Source organism: Biomphalaria glabrata, chromosome 10, assembly GCF_947242115.1.
Source record: "Biomphalaria glabrata chromosome 10, xgBioGlab47.1, whole genome shotgun sequence".
NCBI classification, from domain to species: Eukaryota; Metazoa; Mollusca; class Gastropoda; family Planorbidae; genus Biomphalaria; species Biomphalaria glabrata.
The window spans coordinates 41,808,028-41,828,224 of NC_074720.1; the positions used below are offsets into that span (position 1 = coordinate 41,808,028).

The following is a 20,197-nucleotide window of genomic DNA, read 5'->3' on the forward strand; positions in this document are numbered from 1 at the left end:
AGTGAGAGGACGCCCATTAAATAGTTCTAGAGATTTAACGTCAATTAAAGGACAAAGTGTTGCTTGAATTAAATTTTCAATCTATTTATTTCTTCACATATTTCATTTCCTAAAGAAGAAGTTGAGTTTAGTCCACAGGTCTAGTGTTTGACCACTTCCAAGAATTGAAGACCATGCCTGACCTGTATCACTGGTCTCGAAGTAGTCAATTCAGTGAAGACATAAAATCTACAGAACCTATAGTGACGTAAGTCTTGTCTTTAAAGGTAAGAACTCTACGTGTATGTGTGTGTGTGTGGGAGTAATAATGTAGCCTAACGACTTAACAGAAAGGCAGAAATTCTAATGTAAATATTAACATTTTATAAAACTTTGAGCAAATAAAAAGTAAAAATATCTTCTAATTGTGTATTATTTTATATGTTATGTGATAAATCTTGAATTAAACATTTTAAAATCTGAATCGACATTCTTGTGTTTTTATTGTCTCTCTGTTAAGAACAAATGTGACCCACAGACAACATGGACACTCGTGAGATGTTGAGTTGTAACCAAGGATCTCCACTATACGTTGTCCTTGGCAAGTCTCTTCAAGCAAACAGTTTGGTTTTTGAAAGAAGGAAAACAAAGTCATCTTTTAAAAACAAGACACAAAAAACATGTTTTAAGAAGACATTGTCACTGGTGACCTGCATGAGAGAGAGAGAGAGAGAGAGAGAGAGAAGATGTGCTAACTGTATTATATTTTATTCAATGTACTTTGTAATGTTACATTTTTAAAAAAAAAATTGGTTCTATGTAATTTGTTTTTAAAAGAAATAAAGTGGAAATCCCAAAGTGTTGAATGTCACAGTTTAAGTTTGTGCCTGTCAATTTGATTTTATGTCTCTCTTTTTTTTTTCCTTTTTTTGTTTCATACCTAGTTAACAATTTTAAATATTTTATTCTTTTTTTTATTCCCTTTGCACTATCAAAACTATCTCTTTTTTTTTCTTTTCCCCTCTCTCCAGTTTATCTCTTTGTCTCTATCACTACTTTTCTTTTATTTTCTCTTTCTTTCATTGTCAATGTAATTTTCTTTTAAAATCAATTAAAAATAACTTTTTTTTAAATTATCTATTTTTTATGTAATATTTACGTTTTTTTTTAGCCCTATGTTAAATACCTAAAGATGCTTGTTAAGACCTGTTTTAAAAATGTATGAATATGAAATGTCTTTTATATTGTATTTGTAACTGTGGCATTCGACATTTTTTAACCAGGCCACAAAGTCAACACAAAAACTTTGTGACGGTCTCAAGCCCGTGAAAACTGGGAGAGGAAAATGTTGACACTTTTTAAAAATATTTGTTTCCAAAGTTTTTAATTTTCAGGTGTCAAGCTGTAAATCTATATCATCAACTTTTTAAAAAAAATGAAAGTGTATTTCAAAATGTAGAATTATATCAAAAGTTTCAGATGACATCAAATATTTACTTACAATACAAATTGAGTTAATGTCAGCATATTTTAAAATAATGTACATTACTAAAGTTCAAGATATCCTCCCGTGTTAACCAAATCAAGAAAAAAAAAAGATTACAAAGACAGTTTGGGTGGAAACACAAACTAAAAATAAGCACCCGAAGTTCCCATACTTTAAGTGCTTTGTTTTGCTAGAGAACAAACTTTTTAAAAAAAAAATGGTCCACATTTTAAACATCCATCTTACATAGTTTTTATTAGACCCGTGAATTAGTGTAACATTTACAACTAGTCGACCGGCGGCGTAGCATACGCCGCTATTTTGCATGACCGGTCTTAGGTCACTGCAACTTATGAGACTGAAGGATCCGCACTTTCATGGGACCCGCGCTAATTCAAGGTTTATAAATTATTAAATTAAACCATTTTATAACTTAAAACAGATTTCCCGCGCCCTCCCTCTCTCTCTCTCTTTCTTCCTCTCTCTTCCTACTTGCCTCTCTCTCTCTTTCTTCATCTCTCTTCCTACTTGCCTCTCTCTCTCTCTTTCTTCATCTCTCTTCCTACTTGCCTCTCTCTCTCTCTTTCTTCATCTCTCTTCCTACTTGCCTCTCTCTCTCTCTCTTTCTTCATCTCTCTTCCTACTTGCCTCTTTCTCTCTCCTTCTTCTTTCTTCCTACTTGCCTCTCTCTCTCTCTTTCTTCATCTCTCTTCCTACTTGCCTCTCTCTCTCTCTCTTTCTTCATCTCTCTTCCTACTTGCCTCTTTCTCTCTCCTTCTTCTTTCTTCCTACTTGCCTCTTTCTCTCTCCTTCTTCTTTCTTCCTACTTGCCTCTCTCTCTCTCTTTCTTCCTCTCTCTTCCTACTTACCTCTCTCTCTCTCTCTCTCTCTTTATTACTCTCTCTTCCTACTTGCCTCTCTCTCTCTTTATTGCTCTCTTTTCATACTTGCCTCTCTCTCTCTTTTTTTCTCTCTCTTCCTACTTACCTCTCTCTCTCTCTCTTTATTGCTCTCTCTTCCTACTTACCTTTCTCTCACTCTTTCTTCCTCTCTCTTCCTACTTGCCTCTCTCTCTCTTTCTTCCTCTCTCTTCCTACTTACCTCTCTCTCTCTCTCTCTCTCTCTCTTTATTACTCTCTCTTCCTACTTGCCTCTCTCTCTCTTTATTGCTCTCTTTTCCTACTTGCCTCTCTCTCTCTCTTTTTTCTCTCTCTTCCTACTTACCTCTCTCTCTCTCTCTTTATTGCTCTCTCTTCCTACTTACCTTTCTCTCACTCTTTCTTCCTCTCTCTTCCTACTTGCCTATCTCTCTCTCTCTCTCTTTATTCCTCTCTCTTCCTTCTTGCCTCTCTCTCTCTTTCTTCCTCTCTCTTCCTACTTACCTCTCTCTCTCTCTTTATTGCTCTCTCTTCCTACTTGCCTCTCTCTCTCTTTCTTTCTTCCTCTCTCTTCCTACTTGCCTCTCTCTCTCTCTTCCTCTCTCTTCCTACTTGCCTCTCTCTCTTCCTCTCTCTTCCTACGTGCCTCTCTCTCTCTCTCTCTTCCTCTCTCTTCCTACTTGCCTCTCTCTCTCTCTCTCTCTTTATTGCTCCCTTGATCCCTTCAATTTTGTTTGTTTATTTTTTACCTGCCCATCGTTATTTCTCCCACATAGACTTTTGACTTGATTATTAAAAAAGACCTTCTTCATTGTGCGCCCCAACACATGCACGCTCTCATAGTTTGGGCACGTGTATTTTAGTAGCACACTTACTTCTCCGCCCACCCACCAACAACAAAAAGTCCTTTGTACTCCTTCCTTTTTCCCTTTCTTCCTTTGTCTTAATATTTTGTTCTCTATAAAGAAAAAAAATAAAATATTTTTTTTATTACATTATTTTATTTTGACATTTTTTGAATGCAGTCACAGTAGCAGGGAGCTCTAAAAAATGAAATTACAAAAATCCCAGTCTTCACCAAAATTTGAATCCAGGACACCATGCTCTTAACTGCTTAGCCACCGCGCCCCCTGGAACAACTTTTAGGGCTATTTTATTTTTTAGAAAAGATCTTCAAACATTCGATTCTACTACACAATTTTACTCGTGCCAGTTATATCATAATAATTGCGATGGCCTCCATGTAAAAGTTGTTTCATTATAAGCTGACATAGAGATGTAATTTCGCATTGTTTTAGTTCTATTTATGTCCGATACGATAAGTCTATGAATGCTAAGTAAAGTTAAAATAAGAGAATTCGATACATTTACATTCTTACGGTTCACATCTTTTCTCTTTTTTTTTATATGTGGGCCCGAATGGTCATGGGTCCGGATTAATTGAAGCCCATCGCACCATGGTTACTAAACCACTGCTTCGGATAACTAAGACAAACCATACAGGTTCAGATAACCACTAATTCTTTAGGTCAGCTGTCTGTTTCTTTGGTCAACGGTTAACAAGGTGTCATGTAGCGAAGACAACTACCGATCGCCTTAATGTTTCTCTCGCTAATTCTTATAGATCCCGATTTTTTTATTTCCAGACCGCAACAGGATTAGGAAGCCAAGCGCTCTACCGCTCTGCCACTGCGCCTTCGAATATAAATAATAATAACTTTTTAAAAAAAAAATTTCTCCCAATTATTGCATATATATTTGTAGATAATGTTTTGATTAGACGTGCTTTACATCATATCAAGTTGTCTTTCTTGTGAATGTTACACCTGAACAAAGGACTGACACGCCAACTTATGTCAGCAATGTTATTTTATTCTTTGTCGACTTATTATTGCATACAAGTTTCAATATTTATTTAGGGACACTTGCTCACCGCCAAAAGGGGAAGGAATTTTTTTCCCTATAGGCGAAATGTTTGTTGTCTATAATGAAGAAACCGAAACTTTGTCTACCTTGATATCGGATTGTCATGCTCAACAAAGTCGGTAATTTTATTTTATCCTTCGGTGATTTATAGTGTAGACGAGCTTCAATATTTTTTCAGCCCTTGGGACACTTGGCCGACACTGGGTAAGGTGCGGGGCATTGTTTACTTATCGGCGAGAATTTAATGTCCGTGATTCAATCAACCGTGACTGATCAGTGAATAGCTTGTAATGAATTGTGTCTTAGTTACCCACCACGTGTGCGTGTTCTTATGGACTCACTGTGGACAGTCCTCAATTCCTTTGTCCAGTTTAATTAACGTCAGAGTGTGTAGTGTGCTTACAAATACTTTCTTCATTTATCTTAATATTTCGTTCTCTAAAAAAAAAAAAAAAAAAAAAAAAAAAAAGAAAAGTCAATTTTGTTTGTTAATTTTAAAAATTCTTTTATTTTGACAATCTTTAAATGTTGCTATTGGAGATTGGAGCTCTAAGACTAAAGAACTTAGCATACAAAAAAAAACAACAGTCGTTGCCAAGATTTGAATCAGGGACCACATGCGCTTGACCACTTAGCCAACAGGCTTCCTGGAACAACTTTTAAGGCGATGTTATCATTTTACAAAAAGTTCTTCAAACATAGGGTCCTACTTCAAATGTTTAATCATGTCACCTATATGATAATCTTTGCGATGGCCTCCAAATAAAAAGTTGTTTCATTATAGGCTGACATAGAGATGTAATTTCGCATTGTTTTTGTTCTATTTATGTCCGATATGATACGTCTATGAATACTAAGTAAAATTATTTAAGAATTCGATACATTTACATTCTTACAGTTAACATCTTTTCCTTTTTTTTTATATGTGGGCCCCAATGGTCATGGGTCCGGGTTAATTGAAGCCCTTCGCTCCATGGTTGCTACACCACTGCTTTGGATCACTTAGACCAGGGGTTCTCAACCTGTGGATTGCGACCCCTTTGGGGGTCGATTGACCATTTGCCAGGGGTCGTCTAAGACCATCGAAAATATGGATTGTTATTGTCTACCCTACAATTCTGTATTTGTGTATGGGGGGAGGGGGGTCGCGTCAGAGTGGGGGATTGTAAAAAGGGGTCTCCGAGCTTAAAAGTTGAGAACCGCTGACTTAGACAAACCCTACATCTTCGGATATTCACTAGTGTTCTTTCGGTCAGCTGTCTGCTTGTTTGGTCCACTGCTAACGTGGGTGTCATGTAGCGAGCACAACTACCGATCGTCATAAATTTTTCTCCAGCTAATTCTCATAGATCCTGACTTAGGTCCGCACCAGGATTATTAAGCCAAGCGCTCTATCGCTCTGCCACTGCGCCTCGGAATATAAATGATAAAAATATTTTTTTTCCCATTTTTTTACATATATGTGTAGATGATGTTTTGATTAGACGAACTTTACATCATATCAACTAATCTTTATCGTAAATGTTACACATGGACAGCGAACAGGCAATTTTTTTTTTATTCTTTGTCGACTTATTATTGCATACAAGTTTCAATATTTATTTAGGGACACTTGCTTACCGCCAAAAGGGAAAGGAATTTATATACTTAGAGGCGAAGTATTTGTTGTCCGAAAAAATAAACCGTAACTTTGTCTACCTTGATATCGGATTGGCATGCTTAGCAAAGACTTTGTCGGCAAATATATATTTTTTTCTTCGTGCTTTAATGTTGCATACGAGCTTACATTTTTTTTTCAGCCATAGAGACCATTGGTCAACACTGGTCAACACTGGATGAGGCGGGGGGGCTGGCATTGTTTACTTATCGGCGAGAATTAAAGGTCCGAGATTCAATCAGCCGTGACTGATCAGTGAATAGCTTCAAATGAATTGTGTCTTACTTGGGATGGGTGCGTGTTCTTATGGACTCACCGTGGACAGTCCTCAATTCCTTTGTCCAGTTTAATAGACGTCACAGTGTGTAGTGTGCTTATAAATACTTACCAGTTGGTTTAACTTTCTTCATACGCAGTTTTCTCTTGCAGTGACTCGTACTTGTTTTTTTAGACAGCTGTGTGATATTAGTTGGATTGTGGAGTTTGAGTTTGACTTCTATTCTAAATACTTGGAATCAATTCACATTTTGTGGGCTATAAAAGTATTTCGCATTTTGTGATTCATTCTGAACTGAACCTGTAAGTAGTACATTTTAAAAACTTTCTTGATATCAAATTCATTGATCTAAATCACATCTGTACGATGGCTGCCAATCAATGTCCAGTTATTGATGAAGTTATTTACACTGATGTGTTTACCAAATTTCATTTAATTGAAGGCCCGGTACTGGGTAGTGGAACATTCGGAACAGTGCTTCTTGCCACGTTTGATGATGACCCTAATGCTCAAATGGCGGTCAAGATGTTTTACTTGCATGGACCTGAAGCAGGAGAAAAAAGAAAGAAGCGCAATGATGAGACACTCAACATGTTTGTGAAAGAAACAAAACTGATGAAGCGACTTAAACATGCTAACATCATGCCAGTTCTGTCTGCTGTTCAGACACCATCTACCTTGGCACTGTTCATGCCGTATTGTTCTCGAGGTACTCTGATGGAATCAATCAAAGGCTTAAATCTAGAAGATCAGACTAAATACATCACACAGGTATGTTTATCAGTTTTTTTTAAATACATTTTATTTAATTAAGATTTAAGTATATAAAAAAATACTTTAAAAAATTTATAGCCAATTCTGGCATGTATAATTCGACTTTAAATGGCTCAATGGTATTGTTATTTATGATATTTATACATACTTCAGCTTATAACTTCTTAACATAAGCCCAACAATATTCAGTAGTATTATAAAAATAGTTTCTTATGTAAAACACTCTTGTCTAGAAAAGATTCATAGATGTATTCTTATTTAAATGCCCATATACATGATATACATCTAACTTGGTTATAGTCAACAATTTATCAGGAATAAAGAAATTCAGTGAAAATATAAAGTCTAATAATAATAAAATTGTCAATATATATTTAGACTATTTTTTTTTAAAGTTATGTATATCATTATAATTTTTTTTTAAGTATATACATCATTTCATTTCTTTTTCTTTTCAGTTGTGCCAAGCAATCCACTATTTGCACCAGAAATACATTGTCCACTGTGACATCAAACCTGCTAACATACTTCTTGATAATGATTCTAACGTGCGTCTCTCGGACTTTGGACTCTCTCGGGCATTACCCAACCCGAATGTAGAGATTTTCCAGGACTTTGGAACCAGATTCTACCGCGCTCCAGAGACCTACTCTGATGAGAGGGTCAACCCGTTTAAGGTAGTTTATCATATATACAGTTTGATAGTAATTATGTTTTAAATAACGTTGTTTTTCTGATTAGTATTATTCTACATATCGTGATACATTTATCCTCAGGTTGACATGTATGCCTTTGGTATCACTTGCTGGGTTATATTGTTAAAGAAGAGACCTGCCAATGTAAACTTTGTGGAAATGATTAACGCTGATTTAAATGTTCTGTTTGACTACAAGTGAGTTATTTTATGTAACACATTAATTCATTGTTATTGTTTCCTTCCTTTTTATTCTTAGAATTTATTTTTTATAGTTACCTGTGCAGTCATTTTTTTAGTATCTCATTTTAAACATTGTTACTTTCTCTAGGAGAATGGTGACCTTTCTGTTGGTTAGTGAACCAATCTACAGACCATCCGCCGACAAGGTCCTGGAGATGCTGGAACAAATGTAACTGTCACATGTCCAGGTGATACTGGAGTGTAAGGTAACCCTAAGAGTAGACCTAAAAGGTTTGTCTTTAAGCTTATTTACATCCGGTTTAAAGGTAAATATGACCAAGGAATCAGAGATTGAGTCTCTATGATATTGATATGACTAATCAATTAAAACCCAGGTTAAGATAGTAAGTCAAAATACATTGCATCAGTCGAGGTAAATCATTGTGACTAAATGCAAATACAACAGGTCAAGGCTAGGGGTGGGTGAGCATTTAGCTTCCATGTGTTTTTTTTTAGACAACATGCAATGTGTTATGAACACAATTCCATGACTTGTTTAGCTACAAGGACATAGATGTATATAAAGTAAGAGGACGCCCATTAAATAGTTCTAGAGATTTAACGTCAATGAAAAGACAAAGTGTTGCTTGAAATTAAATTTTCAATCTATTTATTTCTTCACACATTTCATTTCCTAAAGAAGAAGTTGAGTTTACTCCACAGGTAAAAGTCTTGTGTTTGACCACTTCCAAGAATTGAAGACCATGCCTGACCTGTATCACTGGTCCCGAAGTAATCAAATCAGTGAAGACATAATATCTACAGAACCTATAGTGACGTAAGTCTTGTCTTTAAAGGTAAGAACTCTACGTGTATGTGTGTGTGTGTGGAAGTAATAATGTAGCCTAACGACTTAACAGAAAGGCAGAAATTCTAATGTAAATATTATCATTTTATAAAACTTTGAGCTAATAAAAAGTGAAAATATTTTCAAATTGTGTATAATTTTTTTATGTTATGTGATTAATCTTGAATTAAACATTTTAAAATCTGAATCGACTTTCTTGTGTTTTTATTGTCTCACTGTCAAGAAGAAATGTGACCTACCGACAACATGGACACTCGTGAGATGTTGAGTTGTAACCAAGGATCTCCACTCTACGTTGTCCCAGGCAAGTCTCTTCAAGTAAACAGTTTGGTTTTTAAAGACAGAAAGAAAACAAAGTCATCTTTTTTAAAAACAAGACACAAAAAACGTGTTTGAAGAAGACATTGTCATTGGTGACCTGCATCAGAGAGAGAGAGAGAGAGATATAGAGAGAGTTGATACGGAGTAGATGTGCTAACTGTATTATATTTTATACATTGTACTTTGTAATGTTACATTAAATAAAAAAAAATGGTTCTATGTAATTTGTTTTTAAAAGAAATAAACTGAAAATCTGAAAGTGTTGAATGTCACAGTTAATGTTTGTGCCTGTCAATTTGATTTTATGGCTCTCTCTTTTATTTTTCTTTATTTGTTTCATACCTAGTTAAGAATTTTAAATATTTTATTCTTTTTTTTATTCCCTTTGCACTATCAAAACTATCTCTTTTTCTCTTTTTTTTTTTCATTTCCCCCCTCTCCAGTTTATCTCTTTGTCTCTATCACTACTTTTCTTTTATTTTCTCTTTCTTTCATTGTCAATGTAATTTTCTTTTAAAATGAATTAAAAATAACTATTTTTAAAATTATCTATTTTTTATGTAATATTTACCTTTTTTTTTTCTCTCTATGTTAAATACCAAAAGATACTTGTTAAGACCTGTTTTAAAACTGTATGAATATGAAATGTCTTTTATATTGTATTTGTAACTGTGCCATTCAACATTTTTTAACCAGGCCACAAAGTCAACACAAAAACTTTGTGACGGTCTCAAGCCCGTGAAAACTGGGAGAGGAAAATGCTAACACTTTTTAAAAATGTTTGTTTCCATTAAGTTTATTTTTTTCAGATGAAAGGTCAAGCTGTAGATCTACATCACCTTTTTTTTTCAAATGAAACGGTATGTCATAATGAAGAATCATATCAAAAGTTTCAGATGACAGCATTTATTTACTTACAATACAAATTGAGTTAATGTCATAATGTTTTAGAATAATTCACTTTCCTAAAATTCAAGATATCTTCTCGTGTTAACCAAATCAACAAAAGCCGATACTTCTGTATTTTAATTTTGATTCTCCTTAATATACTAGCTGTACCCACCGGATACGCCCGTTGATGTGTTTCCATGTTTTAAGTGTTTTGTTATGGCTGGAACACAATCTTTTTAAATAAATGGTCCACATTTTAAACATAAATCTAACAACCTTTTTTTAGCCTGTAATTTAGTGTATCTATTACAATGAGATTTCACGACCCACCCTATACAGCACACTCGCTCTTTCTTCTTTGCTTTCTGGATCCCACATTTTTTTATTTTTTTTTGTTTTTTTATTTTATACTTGCGCATCAAATTTCTCCCAGATAGACATAGATTTTTTTTAACTTGATTTGGAAAGACCCGCTTCATAATGGGCCCCAACACATACATAAACTCTAACTTTGTCTACCTTGGTATCGGATTGACATGCTTAGCAAAAGACTTTATCGGCAAATGTATATTCTTTACTTCGGTGATTTATTGTTGTATACGAGCTTCAATATTTTTTTAGCCCTAGGGACATCTGGCCAACACTGGGTGAGTTGGGGGGGGGGGGCATTGTTTACTCATCGGCGAGAATTAAAGGTCCGAGATTCAATCAGCCGTGACTGATCAGTGAATAGCTTGTAATGAATTGTGTCTGAGCTACCCACCACGTATGCGTGTTCTAATGGACTCACTGTGGACAGTCCTCAATTCCTTTGTCCAGTTTAATTGACATCATAGTGTGTAGTGTGCTTACAAATACTTTCTTCATTTATCTTAATATTTCGTTCTCTAAAAACAAAAACAAAAATGTCAATTTTGTTTTTTAATAACGAAATCTTTTATTATGACAATCTTTGAATGTAGCCATTGGAGATTGGAGCTCTAATACTAAAGAACTTAGTATACAAAAAAAAAAACAGTCGTTGCCAAGATTTGAATCAAGGACCACATGCGCTTGACCACTTAGCCAACCCGCTTACTGGAACAACTTTTAAGGCTATGTTATCTTTTACAAAAGTTCTTCAAACATAGGATTCTACTACACATTTTTTTTTACTCGAGTTCGCTATATGATAATCTTTGCGATGTCCTCCAACTGAAAAGTTGTTTCATTATAGGCTGACATAGAGATGTAATTTTGCATTGTTTTTTTTTTATCTATTTATGTCCAATATGATAAGTCAATGAATGCTAAGTAAAATTATTTAAGAATTCGATACATTTACATTTTTACAGTTAACATCTTTTCTTTTTTTTTTAAATGGGGGCCCCAATGGTCATGGGTCAGGGTTAATTGAAGCCATTCGCTTACTACACCACTACTTCAAATCACTAAGACAAAGATAAAGGCACATTCCTCGTCCCATATGCTAGGACAAATTTGTACAAATACTCCTTCTTCCCTAGTACTATTAGAGCATGGAATGGGTTGCCTGAGCTAGCCAGGAAAACCAGTGACTTGGCAGAATTTAAGTCATTGGTTAATATGCATGACTAAATGCATGACGCGTAGGACGTAATCATCTTCTTTTTTGAAGTAACGTCTGTATTATATAAGATAAGATAAGACAAACCATATAGCTTCGGATATCGACTAGTTCTTATCTTCTTATCCCATCTTATATAATACAGACGTTACTTCAAAAAAAAAAAAAGAAGATGATTACGTCCTACGCGTTATGCATTTTAACCAATGACCTAAATTCTGCCAAGTAACTGGTTTTCCTGGCTAGCTCAGGCAAACCCCAACCCCCCCCCCCCTCCCGGCTACGCCCATGATATATACATATATACATATATCAAATGTCAAATTTCTAGGAAAATTGTTAGTGACGTTTTAGAGATTGTGTCGAACCACGATTTAGTTTCCACGAAGGTACGAGTTGAATAGAGGTAGGCCTATTGTAAATAAACAAACTTAGCTTTAGGGTTTATTAAAAGAATTTTTTTTTTGTTGCACATGGGGGTATTGAATATTGATATAATAACAGTGTGATTGTCAAACGAGTTGAGCCGAAGGTTCTTCGAACTCTAGGCGTGTAGGCCTAAGGCTGCTTGAACAAATTTAACCTTTCTGTCTGGAAGAGGTCCATGTCAATGCCTATGTTTAAAAAGTGCTATTTCCGATATATCTGGCTTTTCTTCGGGCGCATGGACTAGAATTCAAGCCCGAAGGCCGAGTAGACCGGGAACCTTGCCATTTTCCTATGTTGTACCAAGCTAACCGCGCAAGACTCGCCATTAGTGTAACGGTCCCTTGAGGAACGGCGCATGATTTATCGACAGGGACATGGGAGCTCTCTTTCAACCCCTCACTGTGCAATGGGAAAGCTCTCGCATTCCTTTAGACACTCCCACAGGAGTTTTGTTTTGCTATTCATTTAGTCTAATCACTTCCTCTAGCCATCGTTTCCACCCGAGTGCCACGTTGAGGCAGAATAGCGTACTCCGGATATAATAACCTACAGTTGCTCTAGCCCAGTGTTTTCCAAACTTTTCCCGGAACAATTTGTAGATTCTAAGTATTTAGCGGAACGCTTTGTTTATATTTTAGAAAGATAAATTCACTTGGTGGCCTACTTGTCAATTATTCCAGTAGTTCGTGTGACACAGTTTGGGCATCACTGCTCTACTCAAAATATGAATATTCTTGTTATAAACCCACGGCTCTATTTTGTATCTGTTCTAGTCCTAAACAGAGGATGCTTATTCTAATATAGGTGTATCTTAAACTGAGTCAAACATGATTTTTATTTTTCCTAGGATTTTAATATCTTTGTCAGGGTTTCTAACCGTTACTATTTATACAGATTTTCAACCCTAACATAGATCTTATTTCTATATATATTAGTGATAGAACTGGTACTCTCCTACTTAGTGAAAATGAATTTATGAAAATCTCGGACAACAACGTACTTCCTTAAAATCGCTTTTTAACTTTTTACTTTTGTTGTAGATTAGATAGAGGAATAGGTCTATAATCTAGATATATCTAGATTTCTAGTCAAAATTTGTACTAAATCCATTGTGGAGACAAAAATCACTGTACCTCTAAATTGGTTTCATTATCAATAAATTAAATATGACTGAACAACAAAAGCGATCGGTGCTTTTTGTATGCTTAGGTAAATCTGAGACTGAGATGATTAATAATTAATTAATAAAATACTAGATCTAATTAACTTTAGTCACATTAGTGGTAATAAATTAATAATACTATTAAAATAATACTTAAAACTTATTCAGTTATTGTCTTATAAATTATAGTAAATACTGATAGGTCTACTAGTGAGTTATACTACTAATACTAGTTATAATAGATTCTAAAAATTATATAATTTTTATTAATTATAAATAGATCTAATAATTAAATTACTATTAGATATATTATTAATATGGCAATAATAATAATACTATTCTAATAGACTAGATTACTAGATCTAGAGTTAATATAAAAATAAATTTTAAAAAATGACTGGTTCAGTCAATTCAGTGCGTAGACTGGCAAACAAATTAGTTGTATGACATTTCTCAAAAATAAATTAACTGGTTTCAACTCTTAAAATTAAAACATTGAATATGTTGACCTCTGCATCAGTTGTACTTACACTTACATATTATGTCACTCAAATCCTAACCTAATTACAAAACTTAATTCACAGTAGTGACTATAATTTGATTAGTATTACTATAAGTTTCTTCCCCTTTCTGAGCTTGCAATCTCTAGGGCAGATGTTGTAAAGGCCATCTGTTTCTGTGGTCATTGGTTGACTAGGGTGTCATGTGGTCAGCATGACAACCAACCCCCCTTTACTTCCCATGTCAGGTACCTGTTACAGTAGTAGGGTTTACTGAGGAATGACCTAAAAATCAAAATCCCTGTCCACAGAGATTCAAACCCAAGACTCCTGGGTTTGAAAGCCAAGTGCTTTACCACTCACTGACTATACTACCAATAATAATCTTAAAAATTATATATTTTCTCACATTTGTAATAAACATAAGAGGATCCACGTTGACTTTATTTTATTTAAAAAAAAAACAAAAGTAGGAATTGCCAGTCTATTCACTGAACAACTAAATATTGAGAAACATTTGACCTTTTCTCTGTCATTAAAAATGTGTACTTCTTGTTTAATTTCTAGGTAATATATGTCGCTCCACAATGGCAGAAGGAATATTGCATCATTTAGTTAAACAGAGAGGCATCGCAGACAATGTACGCAGCAAACATTCTGTTCAGTTTGAGAATTTAATTATTTTGTACTTCCCCCTCATCTTTTTAAATTTTAACTTTCAATTGTTTTGCAAAGTCACAATGTCAATGAACATTTGCTAAATTGTAAGTTAGATTGAAGGAGTATAGAGATATAGATCTTGTAAATAGCTTTTGAAAACTTGTTGTTTTGTATCTCCAGTGGATCATAGACAGTGCAGGGACAGGCAGCTGGCATGTTGGCTGCCCACCAGATGATAGAACCATGACAGTTTTAAAAAAGAATGGCGTCAGAGATTATCACCATTTGGGAAGACTGGTAAGTAACACACTAAGAAAAAAGGGAGGCGGGTAATGTTCTACATAGCAATGCAATGGTCTGTCTGGTCATGTGGTATAACACACTAAGAAAGGGGGTGTGGGATTAATGGACCTCATTCACCAATTGTAAACAAACAACACTTAGCCATGTGGTTCTCTATATCTTCTATATAATGTTAAGGCTTCCGCGCGGTGTTGATTCTTTGAAATATAACTAGTGTATATCTACGTCTGACTGGAAGTAACACTGAACTCGAACTACTTCAATAACACCGGCGAAGGGCCGAAACAATCAAAATATGTAGTCGACGCCGATGTTGTTCTACAAATATATTTAATAATCAAGAAGGGATCGTCCGATGTCAGCTATGTCCGTAAATCCGTATATCTATTCTACTGCTCTCCACGAAGCGTCTTCTTTGTAGCGTCACTTAGAGCGTTCTTGTTTTTTAACCAACTTTACGTCATCATCGCTAAGTAAAACTTTACCCTATTCCCGAAACAAATAATTAATTCCTAATCCTGTCATATCAATAATTTACGATCTCATGTTTCATTCATGATGGTTGTCACATGACAGTTTTTTTCGTTGTTTTATCAATAAGATCACGTGACTAAATGTTGTTTGTTTACGATTGGTGAATAAGGTCCATTAAGTAAAGAAGTTAAGTAAAAATGTTCTACATAGCATTGCAACGGTCTGTCTGGTCATGTGGTATGGGCCTCTGTCTGTCATCATAATGGTATCAGGTTCAAACCCTGACTACCACCTCTTCCATCTGTTCTACGTGAGATTGGAGCTAGGACGTAATAAACATGTGGAATTTAAAGTTGAGTAATTATTATAGCTTTTATATAGCGCTACTTTCATGCTTATAGCATGCTCAGAGCGCTTTTGGTCCAATCTCGTTTGTGGACCGGGGGGGGGGGGGGGGTATTTAGGAGTTGGTTTTCCGTGCTGCCTTTAGGCGCTCAGTAAACACAACTCTGCCCGAGTCGGGTGTCGAACCTGAGCCCCCTTCTAGGTAGCCAAGCCAAGTTCAAGCGCACTTGGCCTCTCGACCACGCTTCCCACCATAATTCAAAACCACTCCATATGTATAGTGCTGATTTGTGTCTAAAGATCTTGTTAGCTGACTTCTGAACTGTTCTGAAAGCCATCATTAACATACATTGGTAATTGATGGCTGGCTGGTCAAGTGTGTACACTTCGTAACAGTATTTTCAGTTCTAGCAACCATGGTCCCTTGCTATCCTGGCTAAAGACAAGACAAGAATTAATCAGAATTTTTCATTTAGTGTAATATCATGTTCTGGTCCTCAGATCACAGAAGAAGATTTTACATCCTTTGAATTTATTTTTGGAATGGACCATTCGAATATAGCGTAAGTAGAGTTGCATTAATATGTTGTTTTTTTGTTTTATTTTTTTTTGGTCATATATATTGTCATTTAATTGCAGCAAATTACTATCTTTTTAAAATGTGCATTTATAAATTGACATGACTAGTAGTAACACATAAAAGAGCTCATTATAAAAAAGTTTTTAAAAAAATCTCAATTAAATATAATAAGTAACTCTTTGAAGGATTACAAGTAGGGATGGTTTTAGAATAATGCTATGGAGTCTACTTAATATCAGCGGAAGCAAAAATCTGGTTGGCTTTAGTATTGGCATGATGGAAATAGAAATGAAACTTCATAGACATGAGATGAATGCTATAGTTGGAATGATGTCATCAACACAGCAGGCCTGCCCTCTCCATCCAACTGATCTGTCCAAAATATAGCTTTAAGGCAGTAGAGGTTTGGGTTCAGAGTTTTCCATTTCTTTGGTGAGTAGCCCAAAGCATATAGGTTAAGCTCTAGTTGATTGCTTTCACCCCTTCTCCTGTGAGTGATAACAGCTCTGCTAGACCCAATATCTGAGCCACACAAGAAGGCCATGACTTGGAATGGTTGTGAGAAGTTATTTGAGATGCATGACATTGGAAGCATTTTAGATGTTCAGTGCTTATATCTATTACCACTAATGGGAATAACAACCTTATGGAACCTGGACTTTATCCAAATGGCCACCCTGATATATATCAAGTTTACTCATTTTCAACTACGAATGATTGCAAATTGTGAAATGTGTTCTAGATGAATCAGCACAGCACTCTTTTCTTTTTAGAGGAATTGTTAGAACAGCTCTTATAAAACTCATGCATACACTTCTCTGTACCTGACACTTTATTTCAAGATGACAACCCAGAGCACATATCACATGACCAAATTCTTATTTAGGTGTTTTTGTTGTTGTTTTTGTAGAAATTTAACAGAAATTTACTTTGTTGGCAGTGACATTTCTGACTTAGCTCCAGAGGAGAGTACGGCTAAAATTGCACTACTAGGTGAATATGATCCACAGAAAGAACTGATTATAGAAGACCCATACTTTGCTTATGTAAGTCTCAGCATTTATATTTTAAGTCCCATCATTTATATTATTTATATTTTTTGTTACATATAATAATACTAATAATAATAATCTTTATTTTTTGTACGGAAATTTGTCTTACAATTTGTGCATTACACCAACGAAAAACATTATAACTATAAGAAACCAAAGTGTACATTCACACCAGACTTACTCATAATTTGCATGTGACAAAGTTTGTATCAGATTGTTCCTATTTAATGATTTGATTGCCAGGGGAACAAAAGAGTGTTTGTGTCTGTTTGTCTTTGCTATCGTCTGTATGCAGAAACTTTGCATTGTTTCATTCACTTCTATGAAGTAAAAAAAACTCACAAGCTACACATTTCACTTGCATACAATAACTAGCAGAATATATCATGACTGAAATAAAAGACAGTAGATTGGAAAGAAAAGTAGCACACACAATAATCAAGTCAATTTCTAGCAAGAGAAGTGTGACAGAGGGGCTTAAACTGCTCAGTTATCTAGTTCAAACCCAATTCGACCTTTGTTGTGTTTGCTGAGCCCCTAAAGGCATCACCGAAACCTCCCATATATCCCCACAGGGCCACAAAAGAGATTGAAGCAAATAACACTGAGCACACTGTAGCATGAAGGATGCACTATATGAGCAATTTTTTAAAAAGTTTTGAAATATTGTTAAAGATTACAATAAAAATGGTTGTAGTTTTGTTCACAGCATCTATATTTCTTTTATTAATATTTTAAAACTAGTTGTTTTCTAGAGATTTTCATGCTAAATTATGTAATAAAGAACAAGGGCCATACTTTTTTTCTTTGTCCAAACAATATGAACTTTTCACTGGAACAAATAAACCCCATGAATACACAAATAAAATACTCAGAAAGACACAAAGATAAAGGCACATTCCTTTTTCCATATTCTAGGACAAATGCTCCTTCTTCCCTATTGCTATTAGAGCATGGAAAGGGTTGTCTGAGCCAGCCAGGAAAACCAATGACTTGGCAAAATTTAGGTCATTGGTTAACATGCACGACTAGAAGCATGACGCTTAGGACATTATAATCTTCTATTTTGAAGTAACATCTGTATTGTATAAGAAGAAGAATCTAATGTAATTTTTTATAAGCTTTTTACTTTATTACGTGACTATACATTTGCTTTCATCAAAATATTAGGAAAATAGTCTAAAGAAAACACCTAACATCTATTTAGGCGTCTCTGACTTTTGATTGAGCTTCTGTTAAATTTTGTCATTGAATGAGATGGGAAGTCTTTTTGTTGTCTCTTTAGTTGCTCGGAGGCTATTACGGCTTTGATATTGTTTACATTATAAATAAATATCGGTGGAAACTTGATAAAGTAAGCACTTCTTAACAGACCTCAACAGGAGTTCTATTGATCTAATGTGACATACAAACAAACAAAAAAGTTCAATGTGTTTATTTTAGGCTTAAGATGGTAGCTAAATTCTTGTTAATGGTTCCCGGTCATTTCCTCCCTGGTCACTTCATCCCCTGGTCATTTCCTCCCTGGTCACTTCATCCCCTGGTCATTTCCTCCCTGGTCACTTCATCCCCTGGTCATTTCATCCCCTTTTCTTTTCATCGTCTGATCATTTTATCTAACAAATAGTAATTGTAAAAAATCATGAAATAAGAAATATTTAATATATTCATTTTTATTTACATGACAAGAAGTGTAACACATTGGATAAGAATAAAATTGAATGCCCTTAAATACTATAAAAAATTTAACATAAATATAGAGGCCATGTAAAAAAAGGTGTTTTTGTGTTCATCTACATAAGATAGATAGGTAAGATAAGATAGACAGGCTATTGATTGTAAGTACAGAAGACGATCCATCGATTCATATTACTGAAAAATGTTTGTAATTCTCTTTGCCTATAACACAATTTACAACTTTACTGTTTAAAAGAAATAAAAGCAAAACTTCTATAGGCGACATGATATCCTGAGGATGGGTGAAGTCAGCCTTTATTAGAAAAAAATAACCTTATTTTAAGGCTAAAAATGACTCGCTCACTTCAAGAAAGAGTGAAAAATAAAGTGAAAGATGGTCGTCATGAGTTAACAGCGGCATGATCATAAGTATTTTAATCGTTCCCATCTCTCAAAAGATTTCCACTATTTCCACCACACATTGGCCTTTGATCATTACGTCATTCGCAGGATAATATAATAAAACTACATCCCCCACATCCAATAGAAGTGCTATGGCTAAGTACACACCCAGATTTACAAAATATTATAAGTTTTATCATCAAGAAGGTAAAGTGGAAGGGGAAACACTATAAATGCTTTAATAACATGTCAAAAAAATATCAAAAAGCATTCTACATAATTCTATTTCTATATTAGATGAAATGAAGGCTTAAAGTCAAAGTCTTAACAGCACAATTAAACAATGGATAAGAAAAAATATTTAATTGGGGATGAAATGACCGGTCACCCTTGTTAACAAAGTTGTTGTTTTTTTCGCTTGACATGTTTTGGATGCTCTTTCAGATTTGAAGATTATTATATTCTCTCCCAAATCTCCAGCAGGACTCTAACCGGGTACCATTAAATGATAATCCATAGTGCATACCACAGAACTAGCCTGTCAACCATGACCATCCAGCCATCCATTCAGCTTTCAATTTCTATTATAAAATGTATTAATGAATTTCATAACAAAATTTTCCTTAAAAAATGCACATTTTAAATTGAAACTCTTTGCGTTTATTGACAGAGAAACAACAAGAATGCATTTAATGAAGTCTATGAGCAATGTCTACGCTGCTGCACTGCATTTCTAGACTCTGTCTCCTGAGCATGAGAGATGATGAAGTCATCGTTGGACTAGAAGCTCTATCTCTTGTATTGAAAGATAATCTCGCTATGTAGAACTAAATGGTTCTAACTTGGTTTGTGTAACTCTGATTGGACTTTCAATTTGTTCATGACTTTAAATTGTGTGCTTAACAGTTGATGTGTTTTATGTATGAGTGTTATTTGATTTGATGTGAAAATAAGTGTAATATCTGTGAAAATAAGTGTAATATCTCTGTGGATGAAATAGTTAACTGCCAGTTATAATGTGCCTATCACCATTCACATGTTGGGTATTAAAATATTTATTTTAAAACACAAACTACTTCATTGATTTTTTTTTT

General features: G+C 34.8%; 2 protein-coding genes across 2 annotated transcripts; both read left to right on the top strand.

The window, feature by feature from the left end:
- Positions 1–6,569: 6,569 nt before the first annotated feature.
- LOC129928582 (probable serine/threonine-protein kinase MARK-A) lies at positions 6,570–8,087 on the top strand. Its single transcript, XM_056043243.1, has 4 exons — positions 6,570–6,974; positions 7,436–7,654; positions 7,754–7,869; positions 8,003–8,087. Exons 1-4 carry the CDS (start codon positions 6,570–6,572, stop codon positions 8,085–8,087), a joined length of 825 nt encoding a protein of 274 aa, XP_055899218.1.
- A 4,854-nt stretch (positions 8,088–12,941) lies between these two features.
- Positions 12,942–20,178, top strand: LOC106064535 (low molecular weight phosphotyrosine protein phosphatase-like). Its single transcript, XM_056045302.1, has 6 exons — positions 12,942–13,157; positions 14,178–14,251; positions 14,451–14,567; positions 15,894–15,955; positions 16,913–17,018; positions 19,774–20,178. The coding sequence occupies exons 1-6, from the start codon at positions 13,115–13,117 to the stop codon at positions 19,852–19,854; spliced, it is 483 nt and encodes a 160-aa protein (XP_055901277.1). The 5' UTR covers positions 12,942–13,114; the 3' UTR covers positions 19,855–20,178.
- The last annotated feature ends 19 nt before the right edge of the window (positions 20,179–20,197 follow it).

What these genes read in the sequence shown, in the direction of transcription:
- LOC129928582 (XM_056043243.1), top strand. Translation starts at nt 6,570, where the DNA reads ATGGCTGCCAATCAATGTCCAGTTATTGATGAAGTTATTTACACTGAT. An exon ending in AGACTAAATACATCACACAG is followed by an intron (nt 6,975 to 7,435) that starts GTATGTTTATCA and finishes TTTTCTTTTCAG; the next exon opens with TTGTGCCAAGCAATCCACTA. An exon ending in AATGTTCTGTTTGACTACAA is followed by an intron (nt 7,870 to 8,002) that starts GTGAGTTATTTT and finishes TACTTTCTCTAG; the next exon opens with GAGAATGGTGACCTTTCTGT.
- LOC106064535 (XM_056045302.1), top strand. Translation starts at nt 13,115, where the DNA reads ATGACTGAACAACAAAAGCGATCGGTGCTTTTTGTATGCTTAG. An exon ending in AGAGAGGCATCGCAGACAAT is followed by an intron (nt 14,252 to 14,450) that starts GTACGCAGCAAA and finishes TTGTATCTCCAG; the next exon opens with TGGATCATAGACAGTGCAGG. An exon ending in ATGGACCATTCGAATATAGC is followed by an intron (nt 15,956 to 16,912) that starts GTAAGTAGAGTT and finishes CTTTGTTGGCAG; the next exon opens with TGACATTTCTGACTTAGCTC.